The following is a 20,276-nucleotide window of genomic DNA, read 5'->3' as shown; positions in this document are numbered from 1 at the left end:
TTATTTATTTGAATGCAGCAATGCCTTTCTTTGCCTTTGCCTTTGGTCAAAGTTTGTTTGGAGCAAGGCCAAAGGGCTAGTAGTAGTATGGTTACGGACTCTTGCCGCCTTTGCAGAGGTGCACTGTCGTGTCGAGAACAAATTTATGGTACAATGTAGTTTTGTAAATCTTCTCTGGCGAGTGGGGGTCTAACTCAGCCAGGTACTGTCCTTCTCAGCTCAATCGGACTATTTTCAGTGGAGTCTTGCATTCTTACATGAGAAGAATTTCGTAGAAAACTCCTTGGACCGTCTTTGCTTAGCTGGGCCCATTTGACAGTCCTTGGAGGGGCTGTGCGTGCGTGCTCTAGTCTGTGGAGTACATGGAATATCATGGGCAACACCAAAGGAGAAAAGAGCGCAAGGTACCGTATTCGATTTTTCATGACGTGTTGTTCTCTGACTTGGAAACGTAAAACTAATTCAGGTGCATGTATTGGACACCTCTCTGCAACGAATACTGTATTGACAAAACTCAGCTCGCAGCAGCTGATAAATGAAAATGATGTGGATGTACTCGTAGAAGTGAGGGGTCTGGCTGTAGAACTCGTAACGACCCACACACAGCGAGGTGGGCATAGTAACACTTCCACACAAAATTTTCCAATGAAAATTTGGGCAATGCTAGCTTATACCAGTAGCAAGACAGTGAGCTCATCAAAGTCATTGTTGTGGAAACGTTGTGTCCTCGTTGCTTCATGAGAAATTGCGAACGTCATTTTTTTGCGAACTCAAAACAGGTTGAAAAATCTTGGATCACTACATGTGCCAACAGATGAAAAAAATCAATCATTTTATGAACAATTTATGAACAGCTTGGCGAGAATCGAGAAGAGATTACCCAGGCGCACTAGGTCTAAACATAAGCTTTCCAAAAATGTATACATTGTGGGGTATCCTAAGCATCCTGGGCGAAAAATTGAACGGAAATTGGAGTATGAGACTAAAAACACTCCAAAAAGGCACCCAAAATCTTATGCATTTTGTGCATTCGTCCTCACAATGTGTCCCAGACTTCAGGTGGACCACCCAAAGGCTCCAGACTCATAGGTCACACCCTCCTTCTTTCTCCTTCTCCTTCTCTTCCTGCTCTCTTTCTCCTCTGGCGAACTTGCGGATTCAGCATTCTGCATGCGCCAATGGTCCTCCTTGTTGAGAGCTGCAGTGGTGGTTGGTCCCAGATGGCATTGCATCTCCTGCAGGACTTGCACCAGACCAATTTCACCATCATTGAACGTGATGGTGGGGAGATTGGCAGCAGTTTCCACATATTTGCCACCTGCATACACTTCCTTTGGGCACATGCGCCACACAACAACATTGAATGATTCGTTGGCGTTCTGTGTGGCGCCCATCGGGCACCGTTGGAGGAGCGACCTCTCAGCCAGCCTGATGTACAGAGGCTTTATCACGTCGAACACTGCAGGTGGCAGAGTGTTGTGATGCTGGTACTCCTCTTGCGCCCCCGCTTGGACGCGCTGCCAGCCGCACCAGGATTCAGCTCCCTCCGGGCAGTACTGATATTGTGGACGAGTGTCCGAGGAGCAGCGGTGACAGACACTTGCCCAAATGGCATGCGCCATTTTTTGGAGGTCACTCGTGTTCTCTCGTACAGCTCGCCCGTAATGCGCCTGGAGAAAGTCGATTGCGGTGTCGGTCAGCCTTCCAGCATCACCGATTCTGAGGCCGTTGGAGAGCTTCTGCTCCTTCAAGCTCTTTTTTAGGTAACGTAGGCCTTTGCCAACGCGTTTTTGAACGTGCTGTAGTGGAACCCACGTTCGACCAGCCAGCACTAACGCAACACTTCGGATTAGGGAATGAGTTATATTTACAAGAGAGTTGGGAGAGACATAGAAGTTATTAGAACCAGACTGAAGCACACTGAACTAAAGATCGACTGAACCACAGAAAGACGGGTCTGCAATAATTATATGAAAGAAGTCCAGCTACACAGCTGACAAAAACTAAGAAAAACTGAAAGGCGGCAAAAACAATGGAAGGTACGCATCACTGCAGATCGTGGACCAGTCGCGCCTTTCCGGCGACATGACGTATATGCAGCGCAGCTACGCAAGGTCACTGCGACCAGACAGTGGCTAGCCCTAATCGGGCGTAAAGCAAGAAGTGAACTGTACGCGGCTAGACACATGCACGACATGAGAGAGGTGTACACATAAACCGGAGGCGCGCGCGCGCGCATGGGTGAGCGTGTACACAGCATGCATAGCAACATACATTGTGAAACAAGAGTTGTAAGGCACCTAACATAGCAGTTCATAACAGTGCCCTACGCACTCCTCCTTCTTCACGGCTAGTTCTCCATAGGGCTTGGCTCACAAGCCTCTTTGTGACCTTTGCAGTCCCCATCACCGACGTAGGTTATATACTTCAATCCACGCCTCTCTTCGGATCTGCACCAGAGGATGCGCGCAGCCTCACTCTCCATTCATGGGGATGGCCTGGTCGTGTTGATGACGCATGACGGCTCATGTTCTGCCAACCATGCCGCGTGTGCAGCCGGGGTTTTAACTTTCCGCTCCAATTTTGCATTCCAAGAGGCACATTGCTGGCAATACTTGGAGCTCGTGTTCAGATCGACGACCTTCCCCGATGACCAGGCGATGCACGTAAACACACTATTGAGAGATGAATAACCTCTCCTTTTCCATGTCCCGTCATACGTTACTGCGATCTCACCATCTCCATTTTCCGCCAGCAGTTCCTGCGCAGCATATTTCTTACTCTTCTCGCCCACGGTGTGCGCTGCCTTTCCGAGTGCGTCTTGATGGCGATGGGAAGCCGACTTAGCGACAGGCCTTGGCAACTCCATTATTGCACAGAACTTCTCCAAGCTAGCATGACCTCTGCCGATTCTCCTCATGGCCAGCACAGACCGGCGATTTACGTCAAAAATCGAGATTTTTTCGACATTGGCAATTCAGCAAAACGGCTACATGTACTTGACGAGCACGGCGGGGAGACGTGGGAGCCAAGGCCGTGCTGGGCACTCTTCGTCAAGATTAAGTGGCCCACTTTGCAGTCAGAACACACAGCATGTGCTTTCAGCATCTCTTGCACGATTTCCAGGTCAAAAATACGATTTCCAGTGGCGCTAAACGAGGAAACGTCCTCATCGTCACTGGAGCTGCCACTGTCTGGGTTCGAGGTCAGTAACGGGTCCGACTCATCATCTTCACCAGAAGGCCTGGGGCAGCAGGCTGAGCACCTTCAGGTTCCTTTGCGCCAGCATAATTATTTCTTCTTCTTGGCCACGTAACGACTCCCCTTGTTTCTTTTGTTACTAAAACATGAAAAGTGTAAAAATGTCCATGTTTACGGCAATCCGCTACAATGATGGCTTGGTGAAGTCCGATCACTCGTGTACGGTACGATTGCCCGGAGACAAGCAGCCTGTGATGCCCTGTGCCTGCCCAATCGAGCTGAGTTCGCCCCGTCAAGCCTGCAACTCGTGGTGTGGCAGCTCTCACATGGCTGATTCGACTTCATTGGCCAGCACTGCAGTAGCTATGGTAACACCCTGTACTGTAATTGTAGAAAAACAAGATGCTGGTAAATATAAATGCAGCCACGTAGCCATGACAGGAGGCTAATCTCCCTGTCACGAACATCAGTCGTGATCATTTATTTGCCCCCTTTTGGCACCAAACGGCTCCCCTTTGCATGCACTTGCCCGTTTCTGGCTGCCGTGCATGTCGCAGTGTGCCCCCCTCCCCCTCCTTCCCCCCCCCCCCCCCCCCCCCCCCCCAGAACAACATCTGAAGCCAAAGTTGCAAGCACAGCAGACACTACAAATAGGATGGGACATTGTGCATGTACTTTATGAACAAACTGCAATCGTGGTCAAAGAAATTCGACCCATGTGCGGAAAGCAGCGCCAAAGCCTATGCGGCCCCTGCGGCCGTCGAATGGTTTGTTTTGGAACGGTCATGACGTAATGGAGACGGAAACGCGGCGCTGCTTTTGACTCGTAGGTCGGATTTCTTTGGCCGCGACTGTTCTTTGAAGTTCAGTACAACCTGGTTAAGCGACCACCCCACGGTGCAAGCAAAAGCGGTCGTCAAAACCAGGTGGTCTTTAGAACCAGGTCCCACAGTGTCTGTGTAGAACTGTCGGTGCGTGGGAAAACGGTCGTTAGGAGCAGGTGGTCGCTAAACCCAGAGGTCGCTTACACCATGTTTTACTGTAGGTAGCAATGTGGCTGAATTGATGCTAATGTACATGTATGCCACCACAGTTGTATCAATCACATACTGTAAAACATGCAATTTTCGGTGTAACTTTAATTTCGGTGATTTCGGTAGAGAAACCAGGCACCTAAATTTAAATTACACCTAAAAGGCACTAGAGTATGCACTGTATGTGAAGGGAACGATGGTCACCTAATTCTAAATTACACCTGAAACCTGGTAGGTCCCTGGCACCGACATTTTCATGCACCTAAAATTACATGTTTTACAGTAGTTGTGGTATGACTCAGTGGAACACCCCTTTTGCCATGTACTGGATGTACGCCTGAGAGAGGTGTGAGAAAATAACCATGTTCTAGCTCAACTGTTGCTTCGCTTCATTCCACAATTGCTTGTATTGTCCTCCACTTCTTTTCTTATTGCCAGGAAACTCCACGCGATCGTTGGCAGCGGCGTCCGTCTGAGGAGAGGCTCTCACCCTTGCTGCCACCGCTCACACAGGGCGAACGGTGAGGAAAAACTAGCTAGTAACAGAATCTGATGGTAAAACTGCAATGTGTACAGTGCATTTGAAGAGCAGGAATGCGAAACCCGCTAAATCCGTTTCATCACTTTTCGAATACTGACCAGAAAGGAACTTAGAACCTCGTTGGAACAACTAACTTCATGACCAAAAAGGATTCTTAAATTCGTATTTGGGTTCCAGTTTTGAAATGGTTCTAGTGAGATTTTGAATTTGAAATTTTGTCTGCCAGTGCCCCTGGACCTTTTGGTTACACTGAGCTGAAAATCTCAGATTTTCTCTAATATGGCGCTTTTAATCGGGTTTTGCATCTCAGCTCTTCATCTGTATTTGCATTTTGTATTTTATGGATTCTCCACAGTCCTTAGCCGAAATCAAGGTAGGCTCCGCATAGGTGATGTGGTGTGGTTAACCCAAAACCGCTTGAGAGGGTGGGATCAGTAAACTAAGGTCGATGCCGTATGCTCAAATGTCTTGTTTCAGGGCACCTTGGGATCGGGTGCTGCCCGTATCTCAGCTTTGCCTGCAACTCAGGTTTGATTCTTTGCCTAGTTAATAGTGACTAGGGCTGAAATAAACCCCAATAGAGGCGAACGAAACATGCTGACATTCTACTAGTTACGTATCATTTTGACCAGTTTTGCTTCATGTTTAGTTCTGCACTGTACTGCATTGCGCACTCCAACTCAAGAGAGCTGCACTTGAAATCTCCTCTGATGTACCGCTGACTCTACGTTGAAGATCAAAGTATTTGAATTCTCATTCTCATTATGATTTTCATATTCGCTTTCATGTTATTGGGTTCTATGCCCGTTTGAACTTGCGAATCAAAATAAATACAAACAACAACAAATGAAGAAGTTGCAGAAGAGTGCAAGACTGAAGGTTCTCGGCTTGCCATCACTGAGCTTCTTTGAGCCCAGCCTCACCTTGAGATGGGACGCTCTCGTGGAAGAGGGTGCGCAATCCCACAACAAACCGAAATATTCTTCTGTCCTTGACTTTTGAACCGAAACAAATGCCACATTTTTGATAAAATCAAACAACGAAAAGTAATTTTTGTAGGATCAGCAACTTGAAGGCAGAGTCTCTTGCCACTTCACCAAAGCATTCGTTATTCGAATGAGTGCGGAAAATAAGAACGAAATTTTGTTGTGCTAAGCTTTTGCATTGAGCTAATTTTCTACAATTTCACTCGAGGCTTCTGGGGTTTCTTGTTTTGTGGTGTTGCAGCATGCAAGATGATCCCCGTGGCAACGTTACCGCAGTGCGTCACCCGTACACTCCAGACGCAGCACGCTATGCATCTCGGTCGACCTCGCCATTCTCCAGGCAACTACCCCCAGCAGCGGCGGCGGTGGCAGCAGTAGCATCAGGACGTCCAACACCGGACGTATCTCTTCCAGGCAGCAGCCCGTTTCCTGACGGCTATGCTGCTGACGGTACGCCTCGTTTGGACACGCGTGCGTACAGGAAACGACGTCTGCAGTCCCATCCAAAGCCGAGGCCAGTCATTCTGCCTCCAATGCCGCCATATGTTTTCATGCCACCCGGCCAGCAGCAACAGCAGATACCATGGCAACTGCATGACACCGCCAGGGACGGCGAGCGACGTCATAGTGCCGGTCGTCACGGCGGCAACAGAGTCGGTGGCAGGCACGGGGGTGGACTAGCGGCGGAGGCTGGACCCGGGTATCCGTATTACCAGCCGCCCGCCCAGTACCAGTATTACCCTGGCATGCCACCGCCGCCACTAGCCGCAACAGCGTCAGTACCAGCTGCCGCAGCTTATCAACCCTGGGCAGCCCCGGGTCCGATGGCCAATCCTGGATTCTGGCCTGCACCACCACCCTACTACCCTGGTGCACCCATGATGATGCTGCCACAGCCTGGTGTGTATCCAGCCGATTGGTCAAGCACTGTAGCAGATGTGCGTGGCGGCAACTCCAGACCATCTGCACACCTCTCCGGGTATGTACAGTATGTATAGGACAGTAAGAAATGTTTTTATAACGGGTCCCAAATTTAGCAATTGTCCAAAATACATAGGTCAACGAGAAGATACGTTAACGATCTTGCGTTGCTTTCGGGCATATCTGCATGTAACACAATAGTGATCTATCAGGCCTTACAACCTAAGCAGAACTTATTACCACGAAGAAATGTCACTCGTTAAAGCGTTAGATTTTCTTCCTTGCTATATTTACATGTCTTACCGTATGTTCTGTTGCCCAATCTAAACCGGAGGCCAATATGGATTGTCTGTGTGCATCTTGTGGTGTGTTTGCCAATGCAGCAATGTCTCGCCAAGCTGGAATCGACTGGTACGTCGTGTTGTCCGCTGTGCTGTTTGTACAGTCAATGTGCTCCATGTCATGCACTTCTCTTTATGTCCTGCACCTAGACAGCATGTGTGCTTGGGGACATGGGCGTTAGGTACCGTAATTCCGGAGTAAAAGCCGCATCCAGATACTGTAAAACATGTCATTTTAGGTGTATTTTAAAATTTCGGTGCCAGGGACCTGCCAGGTTTCAAGTGTAATGCAGAATTTGGTGACCAACTTTCCCATCACATACCGTGCATACTCTAGAGAGGCTTTTAGGTGGAATTTAAATTTTGGTGCCTGGTTTTTCTACCGAAATCACCGAAATCAAATAAAGTTACACCGAAAATAGCATATTTTGTAGTAGTTGTCACGGAATACAGACATCTGCCCTGTATATCACTGGTGACGATCTACCTTCGCGGATAGTCATCCGTAAAAGTACACAAAACTTCAACCAATGTTTCTTGGAATTCCTTCAAATTTTCTGGAGGGGACCACCAGATACCAAAAGACATGGACCAGCAATAATGTCGAGTACACTCCATGCATGCATATCAACTACTACGCCCAAAAAAAAAACTAAAACTGGCTGTAGCTGAACCTCTTTTAACCGCAACATTGAAATATTTATGCACTAGGAAGAACAGAAACAGTTTTTTTTGTGTTCCGAGTACATAATTAATTTTAGGTATTGAATAGAAACAAACAGAGCACATATCCTCATCAGGTGTTCACACCACAACGGAGAATTCTGACGTGCGTTTTCGGAAAAAAATAGTCATGACCGTCTCCAAGTTGAATGTGAGAGCAAGCATTGCTAGAGGGCTAAAAGAAGACATTCATGAACTAGCCAATGTGCCACAGAGCGCAGAAATGTATAGTTTGAGGTGTGTAGCACTAACGACTTGGCTGCTATCGTGGTAGCAACTTGCGAGATAGGCCAGAAACATACCAAAACACAGACACACACACACACAGACATACACACACTTACACACAAGGCCTATCCAATTACAGCACGTCCGCATTCAAATACTCGCATCAGAAGCCACCTGGCTCGTGGGTAACCCCTTCTTCATCTGCCTGATCGTCACTGATGCCCTTCTTCAGCCTTCTTTGCTTTTCCTGGCCTTTTTGGTCACATCTAAGCTCTTCCTGGCTGCATCATGACGGCGGTGACTGGCAAGATGTGCCACAGCTGCGGCGGTGTGAATTCCCTCTGGCGAGGCCCATTTTCAGAAAACAAACTATGGCATTGTTCGGGTTGTTGAACCAAGCTGTGGCCAAGGCTACAGCTGTTTCAACTGTCCCGGCGCAACAGAAGCCTCTTTTGGGACACATTTGCCACATGCCATTAATGCACTCATTCCTGTTCTGCGTTGCTCCTCGCAAACAACCTTCGTTAGCCGCAAGTAGATGGGCTTCGTTGCTTTAAACACTGTCTCGGGTATGGCATCAGGGTGGACATACTTCTCACCTCCTCTCCTGCCTGCGCTTTGTGCCACTTGCACCAGCTGTCTGCTCCTCCTGGCGCACAATAGTGGTGAGCAGGTTAGCTATCTGTAGATGTGGAATGCATGAGCGATGCCCGTATAGCTCTCGCCATTCCTTGCAGGCTGTCAGTGTTGCTACGAACAGCAAGTACATAGAGGGCCTACAACTTGTCCATCGTCTTCTACGTCAAGCGACCTCGTCCACTGATCGGCAGTCCATCTTCTTACTTCTCTCCACTCATCTCTCTCTTCAGCTTGAGGAGGTTTGAGCTGATACGCTTCTGGACGTGGCCAACACATTCTTCTTTTACGATAGCTCCATCTGGGCCGAATGGGGCAGCACCACACACAGATTTGAAGCTTTTGGTGTCACCATCCCCAATGAAGGTGGTGTAGCGTGCTTGTCGAAGCTGCAGTGAACGTTGCCAGATCTGCTTGGCTGCTTCAGCCTCCATCGCGGGAGCAGGTGACTTGGTGTTAGCAGGGCACGAATGTGACGCCATCTTGTCATCATACTCAACTTGCGTGATTTCTCTCTGGTCTAGCAGCTTTTTCAAACGTGAACACGGCATGCAATAACGAGACAGAGTTTGATTGTCCAACACCTTTCCAGTCTCCCAAGATATGGCAATGAATGCACCATAGAGTGAAGCATACCCACGGTGCATCCACGTGCTATCCTAGGTGACAGCGACATTACATGGCTGCTGAGCTTCAACGCTCAACATCCGACCCCAATATGTTACTTGGTACTTCGATTTACCGGTTCAATATCAATATGATCAATATTGAGGGCAGGGGCACAGAGGTTTGTGGTCGGTAAACACACAGAATTCGCGGCCCTCCAAGAAGTACCGGAAGTGCTGTATTGCGAAATAGATGGCCAGGAATTCTCTGCCGAACGTACTATACCGTGTCTCCGCTGGTTTGAGCGGGACAGAGAAGTACACGAGAGGTTGGGATATGCCGGAAACCTGCTGTTGGAGCACTCCACCAACGGCCTGATCGGATGCATCAACCATGGGACTGAACGTCGCGGAGGGATCGGGATGGTGGAGTAAAGTCACTGCAGCTAGCGTGGACTTGATAGCCTGGAAAGCCGCCAGAGCGGTCTCATTCAAACTGATCGGAGCCGTTTTACTCAACTTGGGACCAGCGAGCAATGTTGTGAGAGGCTTGAGCGTAGCGGCACAGTCTGGAAGGAACCAACGGTAGAAATTGATGAGGCCAAGGAACCGCTTGAGCTGACGAATGGATTTCGGCGCAGGGAACTCCTGAACAGCGGTGACTTTAGCTGGCAGAGGGCTAATGCCGTCACTGCTGACTGTGTGACCAAGGAACTCCAGTGTTGAAACCCCAAAGACGCACTTGTCGGGATTCACCACCAACCCATAGTCAGCCAGGCGCTGGAATAGCAGTCCGAGGTGCCTCCAGTGCTGTTCAAGGGAGGAGCTAGCCACCAAGATGTCGTCTAGGTAGACATAAACGCCATCCAACCCACGAGTGACTTCGTCGACGAGCCGTTGGAAACTTTGCGCCGCATTCCGGAGGCCGAAGGGCATTCGGAGGAACTCGAAGCTTCCAAAGGGAGTTGTAATGGTAGTCTTGGGGACATCGGCTGGTGCAACAGGAATTTTGTAGTACGCCTTCTTCAAGTCGACCTTGGAAACACTGACTTGCCAAGAAGATGCTCAGCGAAATCGTGAAGACGAGAGAGAGCGAATGCAAATCTTGTCGGAGGCTCGAAAGGAAAAGGGCCCCAGAAGTAAGCAGCGTGTCGAAAAATGATTCGGGGAAATGCAAGCACAGCAGTACGGTACGGTGCGGGTGAACCCTAGGTGAACCCGAGAAAAAACACCGTAGGCTATTTTTGGATAAACAGGGCCGAAAAGGAAAGTGCAGAACTGTGAGAAGTGCAAGGTGCGATTTAGTGAAAAGTAGGGATTTCGTAGAAATACCATGCGGTTTGGGAGCGGGCCGCTTTAAGGTTGACTTATAAATGTTATATTAGGGGTCGTCGAAAAATATCGATATTGTTTAGAGAAGATTTTCGTTCGTTTGGGCCCTGTTGTGAAAAATATATCGATCTCTAACTATGTCCGCGTACTGTGGAAACATGTAGTTTATGACCAACACAAAGTGAAAGTCAACCTCGTGAACATAGCCACGACAAGGTTGTGCGACCGTGGCAATGTAAACCTTGGTGTATGGAGAGTTTGGAGTTGCAGTTGGTCACGTTTCATGAGGAGATTGCACTTCATTGAAAAAATATCGATACCCTGCATAAACGTGTGCATGTTCGTTTTGAGGGGGAAGGGAGGGGTCCGGGGAGAAATGAAGAAATATTGTCTTGAAAAAATACCGTTATTTTTAAATGGTAAAAATGCAGTATGTCTTGCAGTCCCTTTCCCAGCGTCGAATCTTGACACGTCATACGGTATATTTCCCAGGATTGAGTGTGCAACTGTACCCTTTCAAATACTACAGTATTACCGGATGCCAAAGAACGAACAGGCTAGGATTTCACCAAGCACAGCATACCAATGTATACACGGTGACTCAACTCTGCACAGACTGTAGTACATGAGAATATGAACGACCTAGGCTAGGAGGCTGCCCCCCCCCCCCCTCTGGCACCTGCCAGTACTGTAATATGCTTGTGCTGAGGGACCACTGTGGTGTGGAACACTTAGGTTCTGCCCCCCCCCCCCCCCCCCCCCCCACCCATACACACAGGCTGTTCATCGACTTTCCTGCTCTCTTGTCATCTTGGTTTCCATGTACGTGTAGCTAATTGCTCTTCAATCTAAATCGCTGGCGCACGCTGTTGTGGACGATGTACTGGAGCGGTGTCTGGCTGATGACATTGTGCCTGGCATTCTCATGGACGTCTTCATTGAACTGGATGCAGACAAGCGCACCAAGGTAGGGTAGATCTTTTCCACTGGGTTCGTTTCAGTCCTTGGGACGAGCACACTAAGGTTCGCTTCTGTCCGTGGGACTAGTGCACTCAAGTTCGTTTCTGTCCTTGGGGCGAGCGCAATCAGGTTTGCTTCAGTCCTTTCCACGAGTGCAATCAGGTTTGTTTCAGTCCTTGGGACGAGCGCAAGGATGTCCTGGTGTATTTTTCTTGTATGCCATACTTCATCAGCACTTTTGATAAAAAAAAAAGTAGCCATGCAGCTTGCGTTAGGGACCTGGTTTGGGTGTGGCCTTGAACATGTGTTTGTGTGTCAGCTGTGTGGTGGATACCAGGCTAAAATTAGTGGCGGTCAATTCATCAGCCTTGCAAGCTGTTGAATGGTGTAATCCTAGCACAAGTTTCTATGTCAAACATAGCTGTTCGCTATCATCGCTTCCGCGATGGGCAGGTCTGAGGTCTGAGGTGTGTGTTTGTGTGTATGTGTTTATGTGTTTGCAGGTGTTTACTGCTGGCCACGCAGCAAGCATTGTTGTGGACACAGTTCTAGATGGTATCATAGAGACCCTGGTCCCTGGTGTTGTCCAGGAGACTATGACAGAGCTCGTGCACAGGTAAATCCTTTTTTCGTCTGCTCTTTCACATTGTGCACCGTTGGAAATACAGTAGAATGCCGATTATCCGAACGTCAGCTATCTGAACCGTTATCCGAAATGCCTGTTTGCACTGAAAATTAGGTTTTACTGATATACCCCACCCAAAGCACCATTGAAAATGGTGCCCAGGATGTGTGGCAACAGGTTGGCGGTAACTGTTGTCCCCGTGATGTCATTTTGAGGATCTGGAGTGTGTCTAATTCCTGGGCTATTGCCAAAGAGGTTTTGAACAGGTAGACCATGTTTTCAATTTAATAATTATTTCTTTGGCTCGCCATCTGAGCTGATTTGACTGATTCCTCTGTCTCCTTTCTTTATCCCATGCAGTTATCTTCTTCGTTCTCGGCAGACCTGTGCTGAAGAGGTCACTGACTACATACTGGGCATTATCCTGCAGCCAGCAGTCACTATGGTTGTCAAGGAAACCGTGTCGGAACAGGCGCAGCTGTACATGTACCAGGCTCGTAGTGAGCGCGTTGCCATGGAGATAGTGGAGGCGTGCGTGGCCGAGGCTTGTGCGGAGGAGGTGAGAGTGGAATTGATTGTGGTTGTGTCTGTGTGTGCACTCTGTAGCACTCTACTGCACTCTATTGTAGATCACTGCGGTCTGGCATCAGCGTATTCTTCTATTTGCTCTCCAAGCAAGGTCTTTCACCTCACCGCTCAATCACCGTTGTCTTGTCACGGAGGGGGGGGGGGGGGGGTCAACAGTTTGTGACCGGTACAGCAAAGCAGAAGCAACGTCTTTGATAAGAGACTGTTGCAAATTGACCAAGACGGCGCAAACCTGCAGCAGGTATGGATTACCGAAACACAACAACAACAAAATAATAAAATTAATAAAAGTCCACATGCTCATCAAGGATGTCGTGAAAGCACTGTAAGTTCAGCCCTCACCAACGCTGTACAAAACGTCACTGGCCCGTTTGTCAACGGTCGCGCTAATCGACCAATCAGCGTACAGCTAATGTACCAAAATTCTCAAACTTACCGTAATTCCTTGGTTCATACGTTGTAGTTTCCAAAGATTTTTTATGGACCAACGTCTTCTTTCGATAGATACCAACAGATCGTCCGCTTCGAATTTTTCGATTTGATTGCCGTTTGGCCGAAAATTACCTCCGAAACCGGCCTCCACTCGTTTCACTTCAAGGCTTTCCAGGTGGACGGCATCACAATTCGGAAGCGGAGAAAGGATAGCTAGTGAAAAAAGAAAAACAACGACGTATTGGTTGTCAAAATCGACCAAGAAATGAATTCAATAGACCCGTTTCCGTGCTGCGCCCTCATGGCCCGTGCGAGTGCGAAAGGGATCAAAGGGATTCTTTCTCGACAAAACAAACAACAACTACGCGCAGTGCATGCAGGTGCTTTTTACAGTGCAGTGCACTGTCATCACTGCACTGGCTGTACATACCTTAGGAATATCCTGTTCTTTTCCAAGGCATGATTGTCGCTAGTGGGAGAACTCAGCCACCTGAAGCTTTCATAAAGGAAGAAGTAGTAGGTGAATGAGTTCGCCAGAAAATGGAACGACAAGAAAATAGATACTGTTGCTTTCGGGCGCTCATGAGACGACGGCAAGATAGGACTGAAACGATCGACAGTCTGTCTCGACGCAAAAGAAACTCTTTTAGGAGAAGCTCGACGCGCTGTAGAGTTTGCAGTATTCTGCTGGAAGAAGACAAGAGAACTAAACTCAGACTACAGCGTGGAGCTGAAGCACGAGCGAAGCAAAGGCTGAAGCAAAAGCTGAGCGAGTTCGAAGAAATGGGGAAACACAGGAAAATGAGTGGGCGACATGATCTTTAGCTTGAGGCTCGCGCTAAGACACGCGGGGGGCACGTGTGCCTACGGGTAGCGCGGCCAGCCACCATGTTTTCAAAATGGAGGTCGACGCTTTTGAAATCCGTGTAGACGATGGTGAGGGCGGAAGTTAATTATTCTGTGACCGAGAACGGCTTTCTCCTGGCCGGCCATCGTCTTTGAATGCGTCCTCATCATCGCTACTGGTGTCATCCATGCCACTACTACCGATACAGGAGTCGCTGGCGGAAGATTCCTAAAATTCGAAATTTTCGTTCAGCAGGCAACCAGGTGTATTACATAGCTTTCGAGCAGAAGCGGTAGGCACTCCTTGAGCAGCCAGTTCTGCGGGGACTTGGACAGCTGTGGGTTGCTTAGGTTCATGGTACTTCCTTTCCCTCCTTTGACTCCTCCACCCAGAGCTGCTCGAGCTGGTTCTTCATTTTCCCATCTGGATATTACTGTTATGTAGTATAGAAAACAAAGGTTTGCTCCCCACACCGGAGCTCGCGCTATTCTGCCTTTCTTACAAATCATCGCCGAAGTCGCAACCACTACTTCGTAGTATAGAAAACGAAAACATTTTTTGTTGTTTGCAAAGAGAGCCTGGCCTTGACCCTGGCAAATAAGATGTCCCTGTGTGTGTGTGTGTGTGTGTGTGTGTGTGTGTGTGTGTGTGTGCGTGCGTGCGTGTGTGTGTGTGTGCGTGCGTGCGTGTGTGTGTGTGTGCGCGTGCGTGCGTGGTTGTGTGTGTGTGCGTGCGTGCGTGCGCGCGCGCGTGCGTGCGTGCGTGCGTGTGTGTGTGTGTGTGTGTGTGTGTGTGTGTGTGTGTGTGTGAATGCTCGTGCGGATCTTGTCCTTACGATACATCTTTGTACAGGCCCGTAAGGCTGTATGCGATTGCTACACGGATAGTCTGCTCTGGAGTGTGTACGGTGACATTGTTAGCCACACTGTTCTCGACATCAGTGCTACTGTGATGGAGGAGGAAGTTCACAGACTTGGTCATCAGCAGCTTCAAGAGGTATGATGGTGGACTTTTGTGGTATCATGTTTTCCGGAGTAAAAGCTGCACTGGAGTACAAGCCGCACACAGATTTTTTTGTCACGAAATACGTTCCATACTGGTATGCTGTGTCTGCTGGTGTGGTTGGTTGAGTAGTGTGTATTGATGTATGCATGAGGCGAAGCCCCTCATCTGTGGCCCTTGTACGCGCAGTTTTCATCTGCCACAGGGTATTGCGAGGCACGAATGTAACGCTGTTCGCGCAGCCCGCGCACGCTGAGTCTGGCGTTCCCCGCCCGGTGTACAACACGTATCCTGGTCTGCCCCTTACGGGGCCACATAGCCAGTCATGGCAGTGGAAGAGGGAAGGAGAAAGGAAGGATGTATGCATAAACTGTCAGCTGAACACGGTCTTAAACGCTTCCCCCTTTGCGTGCCGAACGCACATGAATACTGAACATTGCGTGAATATTCATGAATATCAACGCACTGATTTAGGGAGTAGTGCTTGCACACCACTCTCGGAACCCCTCCTACCGCAAATTACCAAAAAATGGCCTCAGGAGAAATATCGCTATTTATGGACAACGCCTTTAGCAAGGATTCTCTCTACATTGGATGTGATTTGATGGTAGGTTTCATCGTTTGCCTCTTCTTGGCTGCTGGACAAGTTGATATTGGAGCGGCTACTGCAGCACATTGCCGCTGGAGGAAATCTGCTCGTTCAGCAATCAGCCAGAGAGCGATTCTTAGAAGGTCAGCTTGCGCCTCGTTTCGTGTTTAAAAAAAAAAAATTATTGTGTGTGCCTGTGTGTGTGTGGGGGGGGGGGGGGTGCGTGTATGCAGTCGTGCTTGAGGGCGATCGTGCCTGCGTGTGTGCGTGTATGCGGACGATCGTGCATGAGTGTTTGTGTTTGCATGTGTGTAGTACAGTCCTGCTCTGTGAAATGCGACTCCCGGTATGTGAATACAGCCTAGGTCCTGCACCAGTGCACGGCCCAGTGTTCGTTAGTAACTCACAGCACCAGGTATTACCATGTGCAAGTAGTTTAAAAACGAAATTGGATTTCAACCGGCATAATTGCCTCTCACCTCTGGGATGCACTTGCTTGAGATGTATTGCAGTTGATTGCTCACACCTTCACTCTCCCGATCTGAACTCCTCTAATCTGCATTGCTTTACCAGCTGGGAGGTAGCTGAGTCATGTGGTGTGCTGTGTAGTCTAAGGAGAGTTTTGGTGTATTTGATATGTGCTGCATGTGAATCTTTCAGTCAATCCTCGGTAGTATAGTGGTAAGTATCTCCGCCTGTCACGCGGAAGACCCGGGTTCGATTCCCGGCCGGGGAGGACATTTCTTTTTCCTAGATTTTGCTCTGCCCTCTCTTCTTCCCCGTCGAGCTTTTTTCTGTTTTGTTGTTGGCAGGCGTAATACTGGAGTCACTTCTTTCTCGCTACTGTAGCTTTGAAGACGCTATGGCCATTGAAAGGTGTCCTCCTCTGTCACTTCTACACACTGATCTATTCAATGAAACGGTAGGTGTCTGGAGTGTGTTGTCTGAACTTGCCTCCGAGGCTTTGTCCGGAGCGGTCCTTGCAATGATAAAGACAGCAGCAGGGTCTGAGTCTGACTGCCGGTTACTTCGCACTCGGGTCCCCGAACCGCATTTACCACTACCCATGCTTTGCCACTATTTTCTTTCTCGACCTGTTTTACTATCTAGCTCTGCAGCCTAATTATCGATGTCAACGCAGCAGTTATTCACAAGTAGTAGTTGTCTACATGCTGTATACTCCACCCGTGTCTCCATGTCGCCTATATTTTCATGCAAGCTCTAATCCCTGTATATCCTCAGCCAGGCATGCTGATCTTCAAGGACAGCATGCACCTGAAAATACATACACCTTGAATTGAGCTGTGGAACTTTGGTGGCTGATTGCTAGCATGAACTAGCTACGGAGTCTGTGATCATGAGCACTGCTGTCGTGAAAATCGCGTGTGAATTTTTGCAATGTGAGGCGCAGTCGCAAATGTTTCTCCTGCTTAAAGTTGAACTGACATTATAATAAAACATGTTGTGATGTTCCTTAACTTCCTTTCGTTTGTTTGTGTGCGTACAGGCTGTAGAGATGTTGCTGGATGAATTCACGCAACATGCCGAGCAAGACATCAAGGACTATGCTCTCTGGCAGCTGGAGGGTTCTGCCGGTGACAAGGCGCCTCCATAGCGGCACGTGTGCGGCATCTGAGTTGCTCGGAATTGCTGCCGTGACATCAAGTGTGAGGCACCTTTGTGCCGCCGACTTAAACACTACATTCCGGTGCAGTCCGGGCCTTGTGACTCCTAGCCGCGTGGTTTTGTGCAGAACTGGAGCATCTCAGGATTGCCATTGTACCGTCAGCTGTGCAGACCAAGTGTGTAGGATGCTTTATAACAGACTATGATGCTGCGCGGGCCTGTTATTCCTACCCTACGCTGGTGTGCAAAATGTGAGCCTCTCAGAAAGGCCGTTGTGATATCATCTGTGCAGAAGAAGCATGCAGCAAGGTCCTCATTTCTCTCACCCCTAGCTGAATCGTGAGGCGGCTGATCAGACTAAAGCACACCTGTCACATGGTAAGTTGGTGCTTTCTGCCCGTTTGCTTCTGTGTTTTCTAAAGAACTGCCATGATACTGGAAGGGATTTCTGTAACGTTTTCAATAGGGGTGAAACGATTAGTTCGAATATTCGAGTATTCGTTCGAAAATTTCAAACGAGCGAGTATTCGAAATTTTGCACTCGATCGGTTTTTTTTTTCTTTTTCGTATTGGCATTCTATTTTTCAAAAACTTTTGTTATACCGCTCGTCCACTGTACATGGTATGCATGCCTTATGCATGCCTTTGAGTCATTATTAATTTTTATGACTTGGACGATGCGATCACCACGGCAAGTAACGATCTGAGATATGAAATTACTTGTGAAAATCTTTACTTTACACTCTGTACAAGACGTTAGCGACTTTTGCTCTATGTTCACAGATAATTTCTCCCGAATTGGTCGAGAACTCACAAATCTAGCGCTTTTGGACTCGAAATAATCGGATACTCGATCGAATATTATGAACGAGTGATCGATTGGTCAAAATAGATACTCGTTTCACCCCTAGTTTTCAAGTTGGTGACTTTTCGGTCGGCATCTGTATTCTCTGTAGTTTGGGCGTTGCAACAGCAGGTTTTCTGCGTATGTGTGTGTGTGTGCGTATAGACTTTTTTAAATATATATTTTACTATTGACACAGCCCTACTGGAAAACAGGTGGAGAACAAAAAGAAACGAGGAAAAGGACGAAACATAGGGGATGTAGGTACGACGTGCCGATATGCTGGGAGCAACTCAACCGACCAGAGGTCTCGGCGTCAGCGTTGCAACTAGGCATCGAAAAGAGTGACCGCCATGGTAAACTTCCTAAGCAATTGTGTGCAATGAAATGCAGTTGCCGATGTGCAGCGCAGCGGCAGATGTGCAGGGCGTTCCCCTTGCACATATAGACCTCTTCAGGAACGAACTACGGATACTGAAAGCCACGGATACCGTAAAACGGCTGATTTTGGCGCCGGTGATATTTTAGCGATTTCAACAAAAGGAGTGCTTCACTAAAGTTTTGCCGCACCAATCCAAATTTTTCATGTTCAGTACAATCCATTTTTTGCCTCTGAAACTCGGATCGCTGAAATTTTTCATCGCAAATTGGTCCAGATTCAGAAAACGCTTAAAATTGCACCCGCTAAAATTAGCCGTTCTACAGTATCCAAAGTGTGCCCAAGTGACGGGGGTGTGGGGGGGGGGACGTACTCGTTGATATCTGGACATGGTGGTAGAGTTACCATTATCGTGTGCAGTAGACGTTACAGCAGTGTGCTCAGTCGTTACAGCAGTGTGCTCACCGTGGCGTGGAAGTTGACCCAATGAGGGATTTCTGTATGGGTCTCATCATGCCACCTGTCCACCACAAAAGCAGCGCATTCTGGTTTTCAACTTTTCAAAGTATTTTCATCTTCCCGTTGTGCATGTGTTTGTTTCTCTCTCTCTGTTTTGCAGTGGCACCGCGCATGTCTGCTATGCAGCGCTGTCACCCTGTAGCAGTTTCAACAAACGTTTGCTGTATCCTGTGAATGTGAACAAGAGCCACGCACCTCCCCGATGGCTGTACGTTCACCGAGTCGGACGCCGATGAGGCGCACTTCCCCATTCTGTTTTCTACGTTCACCTAGTTGGACATCCACGACCGCTTGTCCAGTTCATCCTGCTGCATCTGACTGGTGCTGCGACTGCTACGCACAACCTTGTGGGATTGACGTCATTGCCTCTATGCGTATACTATGCCATGTGTGCCATTTGACTGGAGACGAGAAACACGGCTGCTGTGCATGCACGCTGCAGTTTATTTATATCGTTTGGGATTCCGATGTGTTTTACGTATTCATCACCAATTACCTTTCTACATTAGCTGAGTGAGTTGTAAAGGGAACAATCACACCTTTACTCGGATGGAGAGCCAAGGATAAATTTATGGAAAAGAAAAAGGACCAAGGAACTACACGTTATGCTACGACACGCTGTTAGCCAGTTAGTTGTAGAACGTCAGTACCGTCGGTCAGTGTCGTGCAATGTTATCGCATGAGCTGATTGTCAAGTAACCGGTGGTGTCAGTGGGCATTATAGCGTAACTTGTAGTTCCTTGGTCCTTTTTCTTTTCTATGAATCACGCTTGTGATGATGAATGTTGATACTTGGTATCAGATGATAGATGTGTGTGTGTGTGTGTGAAATTTCTAAAAGCCAGGAGGCTCTTTGTGCTCACAAATTCAAATCAAAATATTTTAAAAGTTGGTATTTTCGAACAGCTCAAAATAATGGCCATTTTTTAGTTATTATAAGCACAGTCTCTCTTATATCGTTTGTGTTTGTGAATACCTATCTGCACAGTCTCTCATGTCCTATATTCGGTGAATACCTATCGTCATTCTGACTGGCCCTGGTGGTACAGCTGTATTGCCTTGGTGTATCCTTGGTATACAGCAGGGAGTCGTAAAATACCGGTATTTTACGACTCCCTGGTATACAGTACTCAGTAGTTACCACTCTCCCCGATTGTATTGCCTTGGTTCATGCGAGATGTGCTCCGTATAACATGGTATAATAGTAGTCACCACTCTTCTGGGCAACAGTGTTGAGAATGAGTGTGGACAGCTGCTATGACCTCTGCCTCTGGGCAGTTTTGCAACCATGGAGTAGTACATGTGTTGTGGTTTGTA

The 20,276-nt window shown here is 48.2% G+C and overlaps 1 protein-coding gene and 1 non-coding gene across 3 annotated transcripts; both read left to right on the top strand.

Annotated features, from left to right (window-relative positions):
- The first annotated feature begins 7 nt into the window (after nt 1–7).
- On the top strand, nt 8–19,990 carry LOC135826459 (uncharacterized). 2 transcript variants are annotated; one of them, XM_065339065.1, is made up of 12 exons: nt 9–404; nt 4,674–4,756; nt 6,004–6,741; nt 7,067–7,094; nt 11,381–11,515; nt 12,012–12,124; nt 12,494–12,692; nt 14,853–14,996; nt 15,614–15,734; nt 16,404–16,513; nt 17,099–17,595; nt 19,060–19,990. In XM_065339065.1, exons 1-11 carry the CDS (start codon nt 363–365, stop codon nt 17,204–17,206), a joined length of 1,821 nt encoding a protein of 606 aa, XP_065195137.1. In that variant the 5' UTR covers nt 9–362; the 3' UTR covers nt 17,207–17,595; nt 19,060–19,990. The 2 variants fall into 2 exon arrangements, with proteins under 2 accessions (XP_065195138.1, XP_065195137.1); XM_065339066.1 differs by lacking the exons at nt 15,614–15,734; nt 17,099–17,595; nt 19,060–19,990 and having other exon boundaries at nt 8–404; nt 16,404–16,507.
- Trnad-guc (transfer RNA aspartic acid (anticodon GUC)) lies at nt 16,256–16,327 on the top strand. The gene has a single exon. It is a non-coding gene; the product is annotated as a tRNA-Asp (tRNA).
- Nucleotides 19,991–20,276: the final 286 nt, after the last annotated feature.

The sequence above is a fragment of the Sycon ciliatum genome, chromosome 10 (genome assembly GCF_964019385.1).
Source record: "Sycon ciliatum chromosome 10, ocSycCili1.1, whole genome shotgun sequence".
Lineage (NCBI taxonomy): Eukaryota > Metazoa > Porifera > Calcarea > Leucosolenida > Sycettidae > Sycon > Sycon ciliatum.
The sequence above is the reverse complement of the archived record's forward strand: the minus strand, read 5'-3'. Positions and strand labels throughout refer to the sequence as shown.

Bases quoted from the DNA above. Each gene is read 5' to 3' on its own strand.
- LOC135826459 (XM_065339065.1), top strand. From the start codon at position 363: ATGGAATATCATGGGCAACACCAAAGGAGAAAAGAGCGCAAG. The intron at 6,742-7,066 runs GTATGTACAGTA...TTGCCAATGCAG, and splicing joins CCATCTGCACACCTCTCCGG to CAATGTCTCGCCAAGCTGGA. The intron at 15,735-16,403 runs GTCAGCTTGCGC...TGTTGTTGGCAG, and splicing joins CAGAGAGCGATTCTTAGAAG to GCGTAATACTGGAGTCACTT.